Source organism: Cynocephalus volans, chromosome 1, assembly GCF_027409185.1.
Source record: "Cynocephalus volans isolate mCynVol1 chromosome 1, mCynVol1.pri, whole genome shotgun sequence".
NCBI lineage: Eukaryota > Metazoa > Chordata > Mammalia > Dermoptera > Cynocephalidae > Cynocephalus > Cynocephalus volans.
Genome location: NC_084460.1, coordinates 240,282,412 through 240,300,955, shown reverse-complemented (window position 1 = coordinate 240,300,955; position 18,544 = coordinate 240,282,412). Strand labels below are relative to the sequence as shown.

The 18,544-nt window shown below is 38.1% G+C and overlaps 1 protein-coding gene across 1 annotated transcript in view; it reads right to left on the bottom strand.

Annotated features, from left to right (window-relative positions):
- The window catches only part of PDK1 (pyruvate dehydrogenase kinase 1), a 33,820-nt gene extending 19,490 nt beyond the window's left edge, over positions 1–14,330 (bottom strand). Inside the window, exons 1-8 of the mRNA XM_063104608.1 lie at positions 13,996–14,330; positions 12,073–12,214; positions 9,512–9,583; positions 7,018–7,202; positions 6,631–6,726; positions 4,955–5,032; positions 3,402–3,478; positions 1,561–1,659 (exon numbers count right to left, since the gene is read on the bottom strand). Coding sequence (XP_062960678.1) covers positions 1,561–1,659; positions 3,402–3,478; positions 4,955–5,032; positions 6,631–6,726; positions 7,018–7,202; positions 9,512–9,583; positions 12,073–12,214; positions 13,996–14,197 — 951 coding nt within the window. The 5' untranslated portion in view covers positions 14,198–14,330. The remainder of the gene's footprint in view (positions 1–1,560; positions 1,660–3,401; positions 3,479–4,954; positions 5,033–6,630; positions 6,727–7,017; positions 7,203–9,511; positions 9,584–12,072; positions 12,215–13,995) is intronic.
- Positions 14,331–18,544: the final 4,214 nt, after the last annotated feature.

The window sequence follows — 18,544 nt, the reverse complement described above, 5'->3', positions numbered from 1 at the left end:
CAAGAACGGATATAATCAAAAAGATGGACAATAACAAGTGTCAGCAAGGATGTGGAAAAATTGAAATGTTTATACACTGCTGATGAGAATGTACAATGGTGCAGTCACTTTGGAAAACAATTTGGCAGTTCCTCAAAATTTAAACATAGAGTCACCTGTGATTCAGCAACTCAACTTCTAGGTATACACATAAGAGAACTGAAGGATTTGTTCACACAAGAACTTGCACATGAATGTTCATAACAGTATTATTCAGAATAAATAAAAATATGGAAACAAACCAAATGTCCATCAACTGATGAATGGATAACTAAAATGTATTATACCCATATAACAAGATATTATTCAACTATAAAAAGGAATAAAGTACTGATACATGCTATAACTTTATAATAAGTGAAAGAAGTCATTTACAAGACCATATACTGTATGATAGCATTTATATGAAATGTCCAGAATAGGGAACTCTGTAGATTAGTGGTTGCAATGGGCTGTGGAGAAGGGGAAATGGGGAGTGACTATTAATAGGTATTGGGTTTTTTCTTGGGAGTGATGAAAATGTTCTAAAACTAAACGGTGGTGATGGCTGCACAACCTTGTAATATACTAAAAATCATTATGTTGTACACTTAAAAGGGAATACAAGGTGCCTTCAAAATTCTGCAAGGTGATTATTTTCAACCTAGAATTTCATATGTGAACTTAAATACTGGGAAAATGGTGCAGGAAAAGTGGCACTTGGGGTTGGGGTGGGTGAGGGAAGAAGTGCTCTATTTAAGAGGGCTAACTCCTCAGCTACCATAAGAAAAAGTTAGTATTTACTATTTAAAATGTAAAAATTTCAGAAATAGCAATATCAGAATACTACTTAGAAATATAGCAGTAAATACCAGAAGGAAAAACTAAAAGACTGTCTCTAAGTAGTGAGGCCCACAAATAGCCAGGAAATGACAGATATGATTTTTATACTCTTGTATTTATTATTTTAATACAAAATTTTAAACAATCATTTAAAAAAGAGAAATATTATCAGGCTCTTAAAAAATGGGGCTATCTGAACAATGTAGTAAAAAAGGCCTAGCACTGGGGTCAGAGGACTGGATTTCATGTCCCGTGGCATTTATTACCTGTGTGATCCTGAGCTAATCACTGTGTCTTAGTTGCCTCATCTGTAAAACTGGAGATAAAATTACATAACAAAGAGCTTTTATGAAAATTAAATGAAACAAAATAAAAAGCAGACTGATAAGCATTGTTTAAAAATAAAAAATTATATACTATCTCCATAACACTGCAAAAACCCAAATATTTTAGATCTTACTTATCAAAGTGGATATTCATGATTACTGCTAAATTCTCTGTCTCCAGGATTTAAATTGAATCACCTGGATTAGGGACCACGGATAATTCCATAATCTGCCAGATAAATCAAAGTGCTTATTGCCTATTAGAGACAGGATTTCTTTCCCCTGAGAAAAACTATGTCTTCTAGAAATTATGTGTATCTAGAAATTATGTACATCAATTAAAACAAGAAACAAAAAAACAAAAAGCATTTACCTTCACAGTCAAATCCTCATTACCCAGCGTGACATGAACTTGAATAGGGGGATAAACACCTTTATCAGCATGGTGTTCCATAGTTGCTCTCATTGCATTCTGCAATATATTAGGGTTACATTAAAAGAACAGCTTTTTTAAAAAGAGAAACTAATTATAATTCTCAAGTACATATGCATTATTTGAATTTAAAAATTTTTTAATTCAATGAAAAAATGCCAAAGAATCCTAACTCTTATAACCATATTTAAATAGTTACTTTTTAAAAATATTGAGTCGATTTTGGGAATACTTTGATTTAAAGATTCCAACTAAATTCTGCATATTTTCCAAAACCAGACTTCTAAACACCTTTAATTAGTTTACATTAAAGCAGAAAATTCTGTCCAAATACTTTTATAATTTTAGTAAATAATGAGCAAAACTTACTTTTGAAAATATAATTTCAGGTCTATTTTTAAGAACATTTTGTCATAATGTCTTTAAGAGAAAATAATTATTTTTTATATAGTGGTAACAAAGCAGTGGTCTTATCAAGATGGAGAAACTAACCCCTTTACCACTAGTTTGAAACTAAGGATATTTACATGGTGAAGAAGTTTTGATCAATTTCTAAAAAAATACAGAGTACACAATGCCAACATATTGTAAGCATTAAACAATAACAACATGACACGTAGCATTGGAGTAGAAACTGATAAAAACTAGATGCAACTGAAGAGGAAAAAGATGGGACTGAATTTGGAAATGAGGTTGTGTGGCCCATCTCTACCAAAGGCAGATAAAACCACTGTTATTGACATTATGTAAAATATGTTATATAATACGGAATACTTCTTTTATTAAGCATCATGGGGCACAAGACCTTTATGTGACTAAAATTTCAAGGAGAAAAACTGGTTTTAACCTGTTAAGTGCCAATCATTATTTATTTAACCACTTCGATAGAAAGATTTTTGTAAAGTGTTAAATACATTCTTGCTGTCCTGGAACAAAAGAGCATTCTTGAACCCTTCCTGTTCTAAGATATTCAGTCAGTTTTTCTGTGTTTCAGCATATTTTTCTTTTACATTATCAGACTGAAAGCCACCTGTCTCTCTTCTAGTTTGCTGCTGGCTGAAGACGGGGTAAAGAGAGACTATAGGCTTCTGATTTAGGGCAGTCGTTTTTAGCAGTAGAGACTGGTGCCACTCATCGTCCACCTTCCTGTCAGCCAGCAAGTGTCACTGGGAGGAAAAATCATACTCTCAATGTTACCAGAATAATTTTATTTGGTTTTCAACATATGTTGCAAAGAGTAAATATAACAGCAGAAGCACTGTTAGTCAATATAAATGACTTTCTCAAAACAAAAACAAAAAAACCCAAAACAGTGGGACTCTGATTCTTTGAGGGTGGGAAGTTGAGAATTACTCTTCTAAATATTTTGTTTTATAAAAATATAACCTTAGTGAGCACCTAAAATATGCTGCCATTGTACTAGACACTTACTATATTACTCTCAATCTTCATAAATATTCCTGGGTAGTAGTATCCTTGTTTTACAGAAGAGGAAACTGAGGCTTGGAGAAGCTGAGTGACGTGCCCAAGGTCACAAACATATTAAATGACAGAACTGAGATTCAAACCCAGGTCTTCCTGAATTCAAAGTCTGAGCTCACCACTACAGGAAGGTGCCCGTCTGTGTTAATAAAAGGCTGATCTCCAGCAATGTAACATGATACTGACATGAAATAGCATGTTATTGAAATAGGACAACCCAGTGGAATATCTGACTTTCAGAGCAGATTCCTAACTTCAGGAAAGGACTGGTAAAGGTTATGTAATACTATTTTACAAACCTTGAAAAGTTCAAACACCATGTGATAGAGATGGGATGGTACATAAACCACTTGTATTGGCTGTCCTGGTGATTTTGCTACAAGAGCAGAAGAGAAAAATATGAAAGTACAGAGAGATGTGCTTTTAAGCATTTTTAAGAATAAATTGTGTAGTGATGAAAAGAAAACATTAACTGTGGAGGACAGTATTATTTGGTGGAGAACTGCCACACGATTTCTTCACTAGCGTGTGAACTACACACTTACAAACATTTATAACAGACAATGACAATAGTCCTGTGGTCATTTCTCACAATCCTGCATAACAATCTAACCAACCCATCCTCCCATTCTTCTCTGTGACAGTAAATCTTTTTAAAGGACACTCGACTTTAAGATAGGAATTTTATTTTCCAAAGAGAACTGTTAAAGTCTATAAATTCCATAGTCCAATTAACATAAACACATTCTTCTTTTAAGAAGCCATTTCCTAAATGTTACACCTGGGCAAAACATTCCTACGGACATAGAGCTGAATAAAAAGTTTGGGCTAGCATCAATTTCTCAAGGGATATTAATTCTACATTTAAACATTTAATAGGAACCCAGTTGAAGGAGGGAGGAAGTGTGTAAAGTAGACCTTTAGTCGACCAAAAAATTATGACTCCCCATATCCGAGAATTCTAATTCAACCAATAAATCTGACTCTCCTCTGCATGAATTGGACATCTGGAAACTCCCCACAGCAGTTTAGGTTTCTAAACCATCATTTGTACATTGTGATTCTTATTTACTGAATGATACAATCATGGATCAACAGAGTTAATATGGCTTTAGAAAACCACCTCGCAATTCTATTTTCAATTAGGTAACTTCTTCCACTGCTCTCACACTCTAAGGTCTAGAACACGGCTTAGTAAAAACCTATTTAATTTTACTCTTCCAACCACGTTCTTAAAGTATTATCTTAACCTAGAAAATGTTTTACCCTCTGTCAAACTTCCACACCTTTAGGAAAAAAAGTGAGACTAATCAATCTCCTTCCAAATCAATCTTAATCCTTCTTGTTTAAAACACATTAGTCAGGATCAAAAGAAGACCATTGCAGAGAAACAGATTCTCAAAGAGATGGGCACTTTTCTTCCTCTTTTACGCCCCCAGTCTTTTTACTTCCCCAACAATAAAAAATGATTTATAACTCAGGAAGAACCAAAAAAGTACAAAAGTACAAAAAGGGTAAATCTCATATTACTGAAGCATAGAAGTCAAATGTAATTTTCTTGGCATTATTTTTTTCTATGACTAACCAGAAAATTAAAAATAAGGAAAGAATCAAAGTTATCAATTAAAAATAAGGAAACTGTGGCAGGAAAAAAAGCCAAAATGTTTTTATATAGAATCCAACAAAATTATACATATATATATATATGTAAAAATACATGATTGCTCTTATGTCTTCATATCCAACAAAGTTGATGAAAGTCTTTTTCTATTAAAACAAATCTAAATTCTTATTATTTCTTGTCAGGTAATCAAAATACTAATAATTGAGGAAAAGACAACATCAGGCTTACCATTTAATTCTTCAAGTTCTAGTTCGGGAGAGTTAATATAATACAAATCACACAGACTCTTAGCATTTTCATAGCCATCTAGTTTGAACCAAAACAAAAAAGAGTATTAAATAAATTTATTTCTGTTTCATGCATTAAGATGGCAATAGTACTAACAAATGAAAATTTAAAACTCTACAGAAGAAAATATACTTTAATAATCTTAGTTTGGAGAATGTCTAAGTGTGACATGACCAAATAAAATAGCCATAAAGGAAGAATGACAAATATAACTACAAAAAAAAGTAAAACATTTATATGCTAAAAGACAATAAAAACAAAGTGAAAAGAAAAACAGTAGGCTGAAAAGAAAATTTACTATATACGTAAAGATTTACTATATATGTATAATTTAAGAGCTGGTGAGGGTTTAGAAAATAGGTACTCTTATCCATTGTTTGATACCTTTATGGAGGTATGAAAAAAAATTTTTTTTGATTGAAGCATGATTGATTATACATATTTTTGGAGTATAACATTGACTACCATCCCCAATGTATAACTTGTGGTGATCAAATCAATATTATTCGCCAGTTAATTATTACAAATTGTAATTATTCTTTATGCTCCTTACCCAGTCTCTCCCCACCCTCCTCTCCCTTCCCCACCACCTCTAGTAACCATAGATTTGTTCTCTCCTTCTGAAAGATCAACATATTATTGTGGTCTTTTCTTCCTTTCTTTCCCTCTTTCTTAGCACCCACTTATAAGTGAGGATGTGTGGTATTTCTCTTTCTGTGTCTGGCTTATTTCACTTAACATAATTTTCTCCAAGTTCATCCATGTTGCTGCAAATGGCAGAAATTCATTTCTTTTTATGGCTGAGTAGTATTCCATTGTGAATATATACCACAATTTCCATATCCAGTCATCCTTCCATGGACATTTAGGTTGGTTCCATACTTTGGCTATTGTAAACAGAGCTGCGATGAACATGGGAGTATCCCTTCAGTATCAAATTTTTAAATTCATTTAAATGATTTTAATTCTAGGAATCTTGCCTTCTAAAATACCAGCAAAAATCAGCATATACCTAAGAATGCTCACTGCAGTATTGCTGGTAACAGAAAAAACTTAAATCAACAGGAGGATGGATTAATACATATCGATACATTCCCTATAGTCATTCAAAAACTTGGGTTATATCCATATGTACTGACATGGTAAGATGCCAGCAAACTTGCAGAAAACTTATAGAACATCCCATTTTCTAAAAACAACAAAAAATGTAAAACCAACAATTGTGTACATGTAGGTGTATATGTGGTATAAACAGAAAAAAGTGTGGAAAGATGCAAACCAAACTGTTATGAATTGCTGCTCCTAGCATAAGGAATTAGAAAGGGAGGAGTAGGGACTTGAATTTTTTGAAGTGAAACAGACACCCTCTACAGTATCACCAAACTCTCCTTAATAAAGAATTGTATCAATAAAATATTCATACCATACATAAAGCACAATTAATGGTATAAAGTTATTTTCAAGCCCATGTATTTGTTCCTAACATTTTGTCTTATGATACAAACAGTTGCTTTAACAGCAAGAATAAAACTCAACAATTTTGATGTTTGCATCCTTTTTGAAAGGATGCAAATATATTTCATAAATATTTACCTTTATATTTCATAAGTGTTTACCTTTAATAACTTCAACTACATTGCAGTTTGGATTTATGCTCCCAATGTGTTTTTGATGAGATGGACTTCCTTTGCCTTTTCCACCAAACAGTAAAGCTATCAAAAAATAAAAAACAAACAAAATAAACTAAACTACCTAATGCCCTTTTCCAGATTTGAATACTTTTTCTCTAAATGGTAGCAAATAGTAGAACAATAGTTTCCTTAAGCATAAACATAGTATTTTACATTCAATAAAAATATCTGCTTTATATGGCAGTCTGTTTATTTTTCTTAATAAGCAAAAAAGTAAAACTAAATGTTCTGCCTAAAGGGAAGTTTTCTAAATAAATTTAAAATATACCAACACATTTTATTTAGCTTCTTTTCTGACTTCAGGACACTTACAGTGCTGATTGAGTAACATTCTAATTGAAATGCGACTCATGTAGAATCGATCCAAAAAGTACTGAACATTCTGGCTGGTAACAGGATCCACCCCAAAGCTCTCCTTGTATTCAATCACACCCTGGGCCATTGTGGGAATGACATCATTGTGTCGGTTCCTGATCCGTATCACAGTATCTGTAAAGCTAAACAAACGCATCTATCAAAAAAGCCAAATATTCTGACAAGTGAATTTAACACTAAAGTGTAAGTTTAACCAACTATACCAGACAAGAAATCCCTAATTCAGTAAAAGGAACATCAGTGCATGTATTCCTACACTTATTTAAATATATTTCAGATCATAAATGAAGATGAAGATGTAAGGACCTCCCAAATAAAACTTTCTAAATTTAATTCTTTTCTTGGACTCCTAAGAGTGATGCTGTCACAAAACATAACCCTACAAATATTAAGGGTTTTCTTTAACCATTATCAACTAAGGTCATCTGAGCACTCACTATGGGGATGGTATTTCAGGGACATTTTGTATAAGAAGACAGAGCAGTTGCTCCTGGGGAATACATTCTCTATAAGGAATCAAGATGAATGAGCCAATAAAGCCTGTCTGTTTTATAACTATTCTGTTGGGTTCAACGAGAGAAAGAACAACTTAGAACAGAAAAGGAGAATTCTAACTTCATTCATCCTATGAGTTTACAAAATGGGAGCGGAAGAGTAGACCATTGAATTAAAAACAATTTTTCAAATCATTCAGCCTCCATTTCTGTCACTTAAAAGATACTGCATGGTTAATTTAAAGAATTAAAAAAGAGGAAAAACATCTTAATTATGAAGTAACAAAACCAATCTTCTAACATGTCCATCAGAATTTACCTTTCCAAATGAGTGCTTTCCCATTCAAAGTCATCATATATTGAGTGCTATTAACTTATTCCAGTGACGTTCCCATTGCTCAAAACATTTTTAGAATTCCTACTTTGTAATTGGCTTCAAAACCAAATTGTCACACCAAAATACAAACAACAAAACTCTTCAAAAACAACAAACAACTTATCATTTTAGTTACCTCTTTGTTTACTTTCTCTCTTTTAAAAGCAAGAAACAGTATTATTCTGCTTTACTACTCACCTTATTTTCTAAGTCCAGCTATAAATGGCTAACTGTTTTCAGAAGGTTCTATAGCATAATGTTACTTTTAAGTAAGACCGCTTGGGTTCAAATCTTGATCCTAGCATTTGCTAGCTATACAACCTGAAGTTTCTGAACCTCTTTGTGCACAAACAGCATTATCTGAATAGAGTTGTTTTAAAGATTAGATGACATCATTCATATAAATCTGCTCTTTACCTACGCACAGAGTGAACTCCTGATGAATGTTGTCAGATCAAAATCATGTTCTGAAAATGAAGTGTCACTGTCCCCTTTAAAGACAGTCCAAAAAATGTGTAACAGACTCTGAGGATGAGAGATGGTTGTTACATTTTGAGCAACATTCATTGTAATAAGCAGGTAACTGCCCGAGGTGACTAATTGGGTTTACCAACTCTGGTATGCCCGTTATTGAATTGGTCATATTACTTACATTATCTTACAGACTACATGTCATAAACTAGAGACCTACAGTCGTGTTTTTATACGCCTCCAGTGTTTTTAGAATTTTTTAACTAGCTGTCAATCTTTCAAAATTTGGATATTTTACATTAAAAATATAGACTTGTAGCCCTTCTTTAAAATCAGAAAACCATCAGATGATCTGGACAGCAGTTTTACATGGCAATGATCAGCTGTAGCTGAGGGTGTCTGTCCTTTAGAAGGAGCATGGTTAACAGTCCACGTTAACCATTCAAGTGACATTAAGGCCACATCTAAATTTCCACCACATTTGTCTTGTTATAATAAACAGGAACATGACACATTTTTTATGCACAATCCAATTTTCTGATTTATGTTAGTTGCCTTACCTATATGCGCTGTTACAGATACATATACTACCATATGTTCTAAAGTAGCAGGAACCTAAAAGTTGATCAACTTCTCTAACGTGACCTGTATTAGTCTGTTTTCTGTCCCTTATAATAGAATACCTGAAACTGGGTATTCTGGTGAGGGTCTTCTTGGTTGGGACTCTACAGGGTCTCGGGATGACGCAGGGTATCACATGTTGAGGAGGGGGAAGAGCACTTTTATGTGCTCACTTGCTCCCCTTATAAAGCCCCCAGTCTATTCCCTGATAACCCATTAAACCATTACCCATTACTACATGAGTAGATTAATACATTCATGAGAGCACAGTCCTCACAATCCAATCAGGTCTTAAAGGCCCACCTTTCAAGTGCCATACTAGAAACTAAGTTCCACATGAGCTTTGGAGGGGAGAATCAACCCACTGGATGACCCAATAGCAGGATTATGCTTAATACATTCACATTTTTATATGGTGTTTAAAGGATATAAAACTGTGTTCAGAATAGGGTCAAAACAGCATACTTACTCGTAAATAGCTTTAGCATCTTCAGCGCTTTTGTCCTTAAAATCAAGAAGCTCTTGAAGACTCTGAATATACCTAAAATTCAAACCAATAGGGAAAGTTCTTTTATATTCTGAAAGTTCAATATTGTAAAAATTAGCTCAAAAGTTATTTTTAACATTTTATAATTTTTAATTTAGAATACTGCTATAAATTATGTTGAAGTAAGATTTTTACACCCATTCACATTTGAGCAAAGTGTCAGGCACAAAGCAGTAGAAGGTGCACATTTTCTCTTAAAAACATAGGTCAAATTTGATTTACGAATTTTAAGATTTCCTACTCCTTTTTAAAATTCAATACCCTAAAATAGTTTTTAAATTTTTAAAATTTACCACTGTACATTACAGTATAAATACTGATGATCATGAAAACTGAATTTGTCACCAATAACTATGTGCTCTTGGGCAAATGACTTGTCTTAGTCTCTTTCAATAAAATGAGGCCAGACTACTTTGCTCTAAGAATCTAACTTAAGTGTCTGTACTTCAAAACCTTAATTTCAGATATTTATGTTCAATGAACAGGTATGTATTGAAAGTCTACAATCTTTCACATGGTTCTTCTAAGCAGTACTGAACAAAAACACAAAAGTCATGAAAATGTAGGTTTTTATTTCACAATTCAAGGTAGCCAAGCATCTGTTAAGGAATGAGCAGAATGAAGAAGGCCAAATGACTTTCTCAAAGGCAGTCAAGCACAATGGCATTGCAGGGCCGGAGCTAAAAATACCTTGCTACCATTCAATTGCCTTCTTCAACAGTGTACGGTCTGCTTGGCTTGTCTGTGAGAATTTATCTACAACTGCCCTAACTTAGCTGGCATCCAGGAGCAATGAAAGTGTTTTAAAAATCTGTAAATCCATATGTTGGTTTGGAAAGCTGTTTCTGACAAGCAATATGCCTCACTACATTCCAAAGTCAAGTGATTCTGATAGCTGTTGTTTTGCTTTAACCCTTAATTTTTTCTTCACTGGCAAGAAAAACTATGTTCTTAATTCAAGAGATACTTGTGTACCTATAAAGTGCCAGGCACAAACCAGATTTCAAAAAGTAGCATACTCTATTTTTAACGAAGAATTTTTAAAAACAGAAAAAAACTTTCATAGGAAATTATATTTTCTCCTTCCATCATAATTCCTAAACAAATGGCTCTCACTTAAACCACATTTATAATTGTTCCATACTTGGACTAGATAGCATCTGATTATCATATATAGCAGTCAGACTTCTTTCACTTACTTTTTAAAATTGATGTTAGATCAGCCTTTCCCACAAATTATAATATCTACAAAAAGAAAACTAGAATCTCCATGAATCATAATTGGGAAATGTCTTGCAGCTAAATATTTTCCACTTAGGACTTAACTCTGGCCAACTCTTTTATGTGAAATTTAGAGTGCTTAGGAGAATAATGCTTTTAAATTAATAACATTAACAACAAAGGCTGTATACAGGTGGTGATACATGAGTGCATACCCTCAACAACTCTGTCATTTTGGGGAAGAGAGATCACATTTTGTATGCAATTCCAATAACTTCTAAGTGTTTTAAAATGGAAGAAATAAAAGTTTTAACTTTTGTGACTTTATTTTTCTTTTTTGACCGGTAAGGGGATCACAACCCTCGGCACAGTGTTGTCAGCACCACGCTCAGCCAGTGAGTGCACCGGCCATCCCTATATAGGATCCGAACCCGCGGCCTCAGGCGCTACCCAGCGCTGCACTCTCCCGAGTGAGCCACGGGGCCAGCCCATGACTTTTGTGACTTTAAAAAAGATACAGTTCTTGGGCCGAGCCCGTGGCGCCCTCGGGAGAGTGCGGCGCTGGGAGCGCGGTGACGCTTCCCACCGCGGGTTCGGATCCTATATGGGAATGGCCGGTGCACTCACTGGCTGAGTGCCGGTCACGAAAAAGACAAGAAAAAAAAAAAGATACAGTTCAATAAAATAAACTCACTTTACTAAAAATATTTATACCCTTTAATACATTTCATCATTCTGACTACAGCATGGTGTAGTAGAGACAGACAAATCTGGGTTTGAATCCCAGATCCACTATACGAGGGGTCTTCAAAAAGTTCATGGAAAGATTCATATTATATTTTAATTCCATTTTTCTATGAAATTTTTGAAGTACCCACATATGTGCCTCCACTTCCTCATCTGTAAAGTGGAAATGATACCTACCATGTGGGAGTGTTAAAGGGACTAAAGGTAATAGTCTACATATAAATACCTAGCCACAACAAATGGTAAGTTTTTTTTTATATTATAACATCCCTTCAAATTTAATAACACAAATCTTAAATTTGGTATCTGTATTTCAGTGCAGTTCTGACTGTTTTTCTCAAAATCAAGGAGTGATAGAGTCTAGGATTCAGGAGACAGACACACCAAAAAAGAAAGAAAAAGAGGAGTACTGCTACTATCTTAAGATCGCACTGAAGAGTAACAAAGCACTTGCTTTAACCTTGAGTAAAGTCCATAACTCTTTCGAAATTGTAAACACAAGATGGGAATCTTACCAGCTTTGTACCATTTGAACAGATGGCGTCCTGAGAAGGTTATCTGGAAGGAGACTTATCTCTTTCATTATATTTGCCAATCTAACAGGCAACTCTTGCCGCAGAAACATAAATGAGGTCTTTTCACAAGCATTCACCGACCCTGAAACCAAACGGTGGGAACAGCAGTAAGTGGAAGCCAAAAGGCAGCAGAAGAAAGGAAGAAGGGAGTAACAGAGGAAGCTTATCTGGCAAGGGCAGTGTGGTAGAATCACCATAATGATGGGGCAGCAAATAGGAGACAAAAATATCCATGGCTGGAGGAGCTGAGGGATGAGATACCCAGTCTCCAGTTATGAAGCATCCAGAATGACCTCCAAATTCCTGACATTCCAATGGCTCTGTACATCAGTTAAGGTACTGTACTTTCATATCTCCATTACTGCATCCTTACAGTGATCTCCTATCTTAGAACGAAGGTAACTCGTGCATGTCTGAGCAGGTCTCAGAGTCTAATTAACAGTAGAACCTGGAAGATCCTATCCCAAATCCCTTGTTGCTGCTATTATTTAGAAATGCTAGGTTTATAAAGAGTGCATACCTGTCTAAGAAACAGGGAAATTCTAACCACTACATGGGAAGATTCACTGGTTCCATATAGAACCACTAATTACCATAAGAAAAGAGAAAGTGCAGAGGAGTGCTTTTAGGCCACAGAAAGCAAAAACCACCAATGCCTGTTCAGCAACCATCTTTAGGTAGGTCCTATTCAATTGTTTGATTTCTAGAAAGTCACCTGCCCCTTTTTCCACTCCTATATCAGGATGCTAAGCAGAACAGTTGTAGAATGTCCTCTGGCAAGCAGCACCATTTAAAGATAAACTAAAAAGTCTTATTACTTTAATAATGTATTTTAAACTCACCAATTTAGTCTTGCTGCTTTAGCAGAGACAACCTTAGCAAAATATACATTGACAATAGCAGGAATTACTGTACTAAAGGAAAATATCTTGTAAAAGTTTAATGGCATACTTGTGAACAAGGTCAAATTCACCCCTTCATCACACGATTCATTTTAAAGTAAAAACAAAAACCAAGGAGTTTGAGCTAAAAACTTTGCCACCGTAAACCACAGTTTTAAGATAAAGATGCCAGCCACACTGTATCTTTCAAGCCCACTGCTGATGTTAGTGACCTAACAGCATTCGCACTGCAGAAGATAAAATTTTCTATTTAAACTTTAGGACTTTATTAAAGTTTATATTAGAGTTTTCTCTTTTCTCCTCATCGCTCACCATGTGAGAAATCAAAGTTAAATGCCTAACTTTGCAATTACTTACACAATCTGTGCATGTTTTCTAGAGAAAACCAGGGTAAAATGTGGTAAACTCCACGGCATCTTGTACTCACGCACTTTTACACGTGCTCAAGACTTACTCGCTGATGAACTGAGCGTGCTGTTGGTGAAAACACTCAAGCCACTGGCAAGGAAAACATTCTAAGAAACATCGGGCCAGTTATAACCTGCCTTCCCTATCATCATGCCAATTCTATGCAATCGTCATATGCAAAGCCTGGCATTTATGATTACTGCGATTTCCGGAGGTGTCCACGCTCTGGCCTCTCACCCGAGCTCCGCTTTCGGAAGGGTCCTGGTCGCACCTGCTCACGTGCGCAGAAAGGAGGGAGGTCATTCCGCCAGCCGCCCTCCGGGTCTGTTTTCCACAATGCACAGTAAAAAGCCACGCGCCCCCAGTTATCTACGCCTCCTGCAAGCGCCGGCACCGCGAGGGAGGAATGAAGCACCTAAGGCGCTGGGGGAGGAAACGTTGAGGAGGAGGGGGTGCGCCTGAGGCGAGGGGCCAGCGCGGGCCGGGCCGGGTTAGCGGCCGCGCCTCCCGCCCGGGATCGCGCACAAAGGCCCGAAGCCCGGGCCGTACTCACCGAAGTCCAGGAACTGCTTCATGGAGAGCGGGGACGGCGAGAAGCGCGCGTAGAAGTCCACCTGGCCCGGAACGCCGCGTTCCGAAGCCGGGCCTGAGCCCGAGTCCGCGGTGAGGCTGCGGCTGGCACGGGGCCCGGCGGTGGGCGGCCCGGGACCCCGGCCGGCCGAGGCGACTCCGCGCAGCAACCGCGCCAGCCTCATACCGAGCCCCGCCGCAGGAGCCGAAGCCCCGGCGCCAGGTCGCAGCTCCGCGCCTGGGCCGGTGGTACGTGAGGGACGTGGCGAGCCGCGGGGGCGGGGAGCGGCTGTCACCGCCGCGGCCACCGCCCCCCTTTGCCGGAGCTCGGCCCCCCGCGCCGCTGGGCGGGGCCCACAGAGAGAGGGAGGTGGGGAGAGAGAAGGGGAGGCCGCGTGCGGGCCCCGCCCCTCACCGGAGCCCCGCCCCAACCCGGCGGGGACAAAGGCGGGGGACGCGAGTCAGCCCCGCCAGGAGGGGAGCGCGCGCGGGCAAGTCAGCGAGGCTGCCGGGAGCGCCTCACCGGCTCCCGGAACCGGGGCACCTTCGGCCGCCTCCGCGGTGTGGTTGCGCCGACTTCCCACGCCCTTTTGGAACAAATCCCACTTTCCGGCATCTTCTGCCCTCCCCGTTTCAGCAAAAGGCTCAAGGACGGGCTGCGCTGGGCCCACACACACCGCGTGGTCCTGCTGCGAGCGTGTTCCACAAACGCTGCATTATGAAACAGGCCTCACATTGACAGGTTAAGAAACCGAGACCGGGAGAGCCTCAGGAGCCCACCGTTGCCAAACAGTGGTACATAAATACAAATGTTGATTAAAACCACATTCAGATATCATCTCACCCCAGTTAGACTGGCTATAATCAAAAAATCTGAAAATAACAAATGCTGGTGAGGATATGGAGAAAGGGGAAAACTCCTACACTGTTGGTGGGACTGTAAATTAGTACGGCCACGTGGAAAACAGTACTGAAGTTTCTCAAACAACTACACTTAGATCACCCAGTCCAGCAATCCTACTGCTCGGTATATACCCAAAGGAATGGAAATCTTCATGTGGAAGGGATACATGCATTCCCATGTTCATTGCAGCTGTATTTACAATAGCCAAAATATGGAACCAACCTAAATGTCCATCAGTGGACGACTGGATAAGGAAAATGTGGTATATATACCCAATGGAATACTACTCAGCCATAAAAAAGAATGAAATCTGCCACTCACAGCAACATGGATGAGCTTGAAGAAAATTATGTTAAGTGAAATAAGCCAGGCACAAGGGAAAAATACTATATGTACTCACTTGTATGTGGGAGCTAAGAGAGAAAGGAGGAAGTAAAGAAAGACCACAGTGGTATGTTGGACTTGCAGAAGGAGAGACCTAGGGTTGGGGGTGAGGGATAGAAAAAGGGGTAGGGGAGAGGTTGGGTGGGGGACATGGGGAATAATTGCAGTTTCAGGTGGTGGGCATGCTGATAGTAGTGATCTGGTTACCACACCTTGGGCATAGGTGCTGTTGGTCAGCTCTGTGCCTCATAAATATGTATAATCAATGAGTTAAAAATAAAAAATAAATAAGTACAAATGTTGAACAGTGTGGTGTGTGGCTCTAAATAATTTACGGTGACTGTAATTGCAAGAGGAAAGAATCGGTAGCCCAACTGGAAATGTTCTCTGCAGGAATTCACAGCAAGTTCAGCACCCTTCCACTTCTGCTGCCCTCTCTTAACTGTCTTCTTAGGGTCACAGCTTGGCTGCTCCACCCTTTTCAGGTGCTAAATAGTGAAACATAGAACCAGATGATTTGTAATACTGGTTTCATCTCATAGACAGAGCTGCAAAGTTTGCAGTTAATACTAAAAATCACTTCTGTCTTTTCTCTCCACTGCTTCTTCCCTAAATATTCTCCCCCAGGTTTGATGTCTTAGATTGAACAAAATTACCGTGGGTGTGAAGTTTATCAATTAAATAAAATTATATATATTGCTGTGGGTTGATTGAATTTTGTCCCCCAAAGTCCATATATTAGAAGCTTAATTCCCACTGTAACTGTTGAGAGCGGGAAATCCTATTATGGCCATTGAAAGGTGGGGTCTTGAAAAGGTGATTAGACTATAGGACCGATTATGAACCATGAGTAGGGAATGGATTAATAATGGTAGTCAGGGGTGTGGGCTTTAAAAGGAGAGCACATGAGAGTTTCTTTCTCTGCTCTGCCATTTTCTGCCACGTGAAACCCCTGTGTTGCTGTAAAGCCACCACCAAAGAAGGCCCTCACCATAAGTGAGGACTTTGGACTTCCCAGCCTCTGAAACTGTAAGCAATAAATTTCTTTGTAAAATACCCAGTTCCAGGTATTTTGTTATAAGCAACAGATATAGACTAATGTATATATATGATATATCTCTCTCCAGCAGTTACTGGTATAGAATAACACTTATTTCTCCATGATGATCAGGGCTTGGATTGTGTAAAAAATAAAAGGAATGAGATGAGAGTCCCTTTTAGGCGGTATTTGTCCAACAAATTGTGTTTAGCACAAAGAGAAACATTGACCACCTGGAAACAAGTGTAGGTGTTTGGGGGTGTAGGAGAGGAAAAATAATTTTTTCCTTAAGCCTCATAAGTTGGAATGGACCCCTGTAGAAAAAGACAACGGGGAAGGTTATGGGGAAGAAGTGTAGTGTAATGAAAAGAGCATGGGTTCTGTTTTCAAATCCTGCCTGTGCCATGTGCTGGCCATGTGCCCTTGAGTGAGTTACTTAACCTCTCCGCATCTCAGCCTCCTCACCTAAAAAAAGAGCATAAGATCTGTCTCACTCAGTTACTGTGACACATATAGTAAGTCATATATAGAATCTGTGCCCAGGACACTCAATAAATGGCATCTATTTTTATCATTATTGCGTTTTTTATTAGTTCCTTATTAGGATTTTATCAGAACCACTAACGCACGTTTTGCCTGAAGCAGACTTTATCAAAGATTGGGAGAAAACAATTTTAAATTGAATATTAGACATTTGTAAAATTGTCCCTCAACCATTTCCACAACTTTACTCCAGACTCTCATGCTGCCTTCCTCCTTTCTCTTCTCCTTCCTTCTAGATCACTCCCCACCTCCAAATTCTTTTCATTTTATCATGCGCAGAATTATTCAGCTCTCTCAACCCCAGTTTGCAACTCTGCTCCTTAGCACCTGAGCATGTCAAGGTGCTCAGCTGAACATTAATGTGTGTGGAAGCACAAGGGTCCAGCAAAAACCTTGAGATTTAGTTTCACAGGGTTTGTTCGCCCAGAAAGCAATCAACTATTTTATAAAGTGTTTTTCTCTTCTGCAAACAATGTATATTCAACAAACTCCACCCCAATATACAGAGAGTGAGTATATAAGAACACGTATAAATGATGTCAACTTTTTGCTTCTTAATCAAAAACTTAGCATCCAGATATCGGAGAGAACCTTATAGGACTTTACTAAAGAGTTGCTTTACTTGCTTTTTGGTATGGTCTGAATGTGTCCCCCAAAATTCATACGTTGACACTTAATCACCAATATGATCGTATTAAGAGGTGGGGACCTCAGGAGGTGATTAAGTCATGAGAGGAGCCCCAGTGGATGGGATTAGTGCCTTACAAAAGGGCTTGAGGGGGTTAATCTGTTCATCTCTCTGCCGTATGGGGACACAGCATTCATCCCTTTGGCACTTTTTGCCCCTCCTGACATGTGAAGGCCCATTGAGAAGGCACTAACAAGACACTGAATGTCAGCACCTTGATCTTGGACTTCCCAGCCTCCAGAACTGTAAGAAAATTTTCTGTTATTTACGAATTACCCACTCTAAGGTATTTTTTTTTTTTATAGCAACATTAACAGCTAAGACACCTATGTAGATATAGAGTATAATCAAACTCTAAGCCTCTCTAAAAATTTTTATACGTAGCAGACTTGGGCCAGACTCTTTAAGTTCACTGATAATTTATGATCCATGTCGGGCTAGTTTGACTGAAAAGAGTGGGAAAAAAAAATGGAAAACAAGCTCCAGTACCCTCTTGGCTTCATGAGGCTCAAAGGACAAAAGGCGAGAAAAGTTGTGATATTTATTCTCCTGACCCCTTCCTGCCAGACCATGGTTTGTGTTCCTTTAAATGTGGCCACAGCACCCTTTTGCCCAATGAACCCTAGAGGTAGTACTAGTTTCCCTCCATTCCTGATTGGGTCCTTCACTGTCCCTGGGTGCTTAACTCTGCCCACATCCCTGTAAAAAGTCCCTTCAGATATTCTCCCATTTCCCTTTTGAAAGTGCTATCATTTCCTGCCCCAGAAAGGTAAAAATCATGACTCTCATGTGGCTACAAAATGAAAAGTGTCCAAAATTTTATTTAACACATTCATTAAATGAGGGAACCAGAAAAAGATGTACAACCAGTTCAAAGGAAAAGTCAAAAAACAGGAATAGAGAAAAGAATTTGCCAAGGCTGCAAAACTGGATTTTTCCTAGGGAATCAGGGAGGGCTGTCCCTCTACATGACA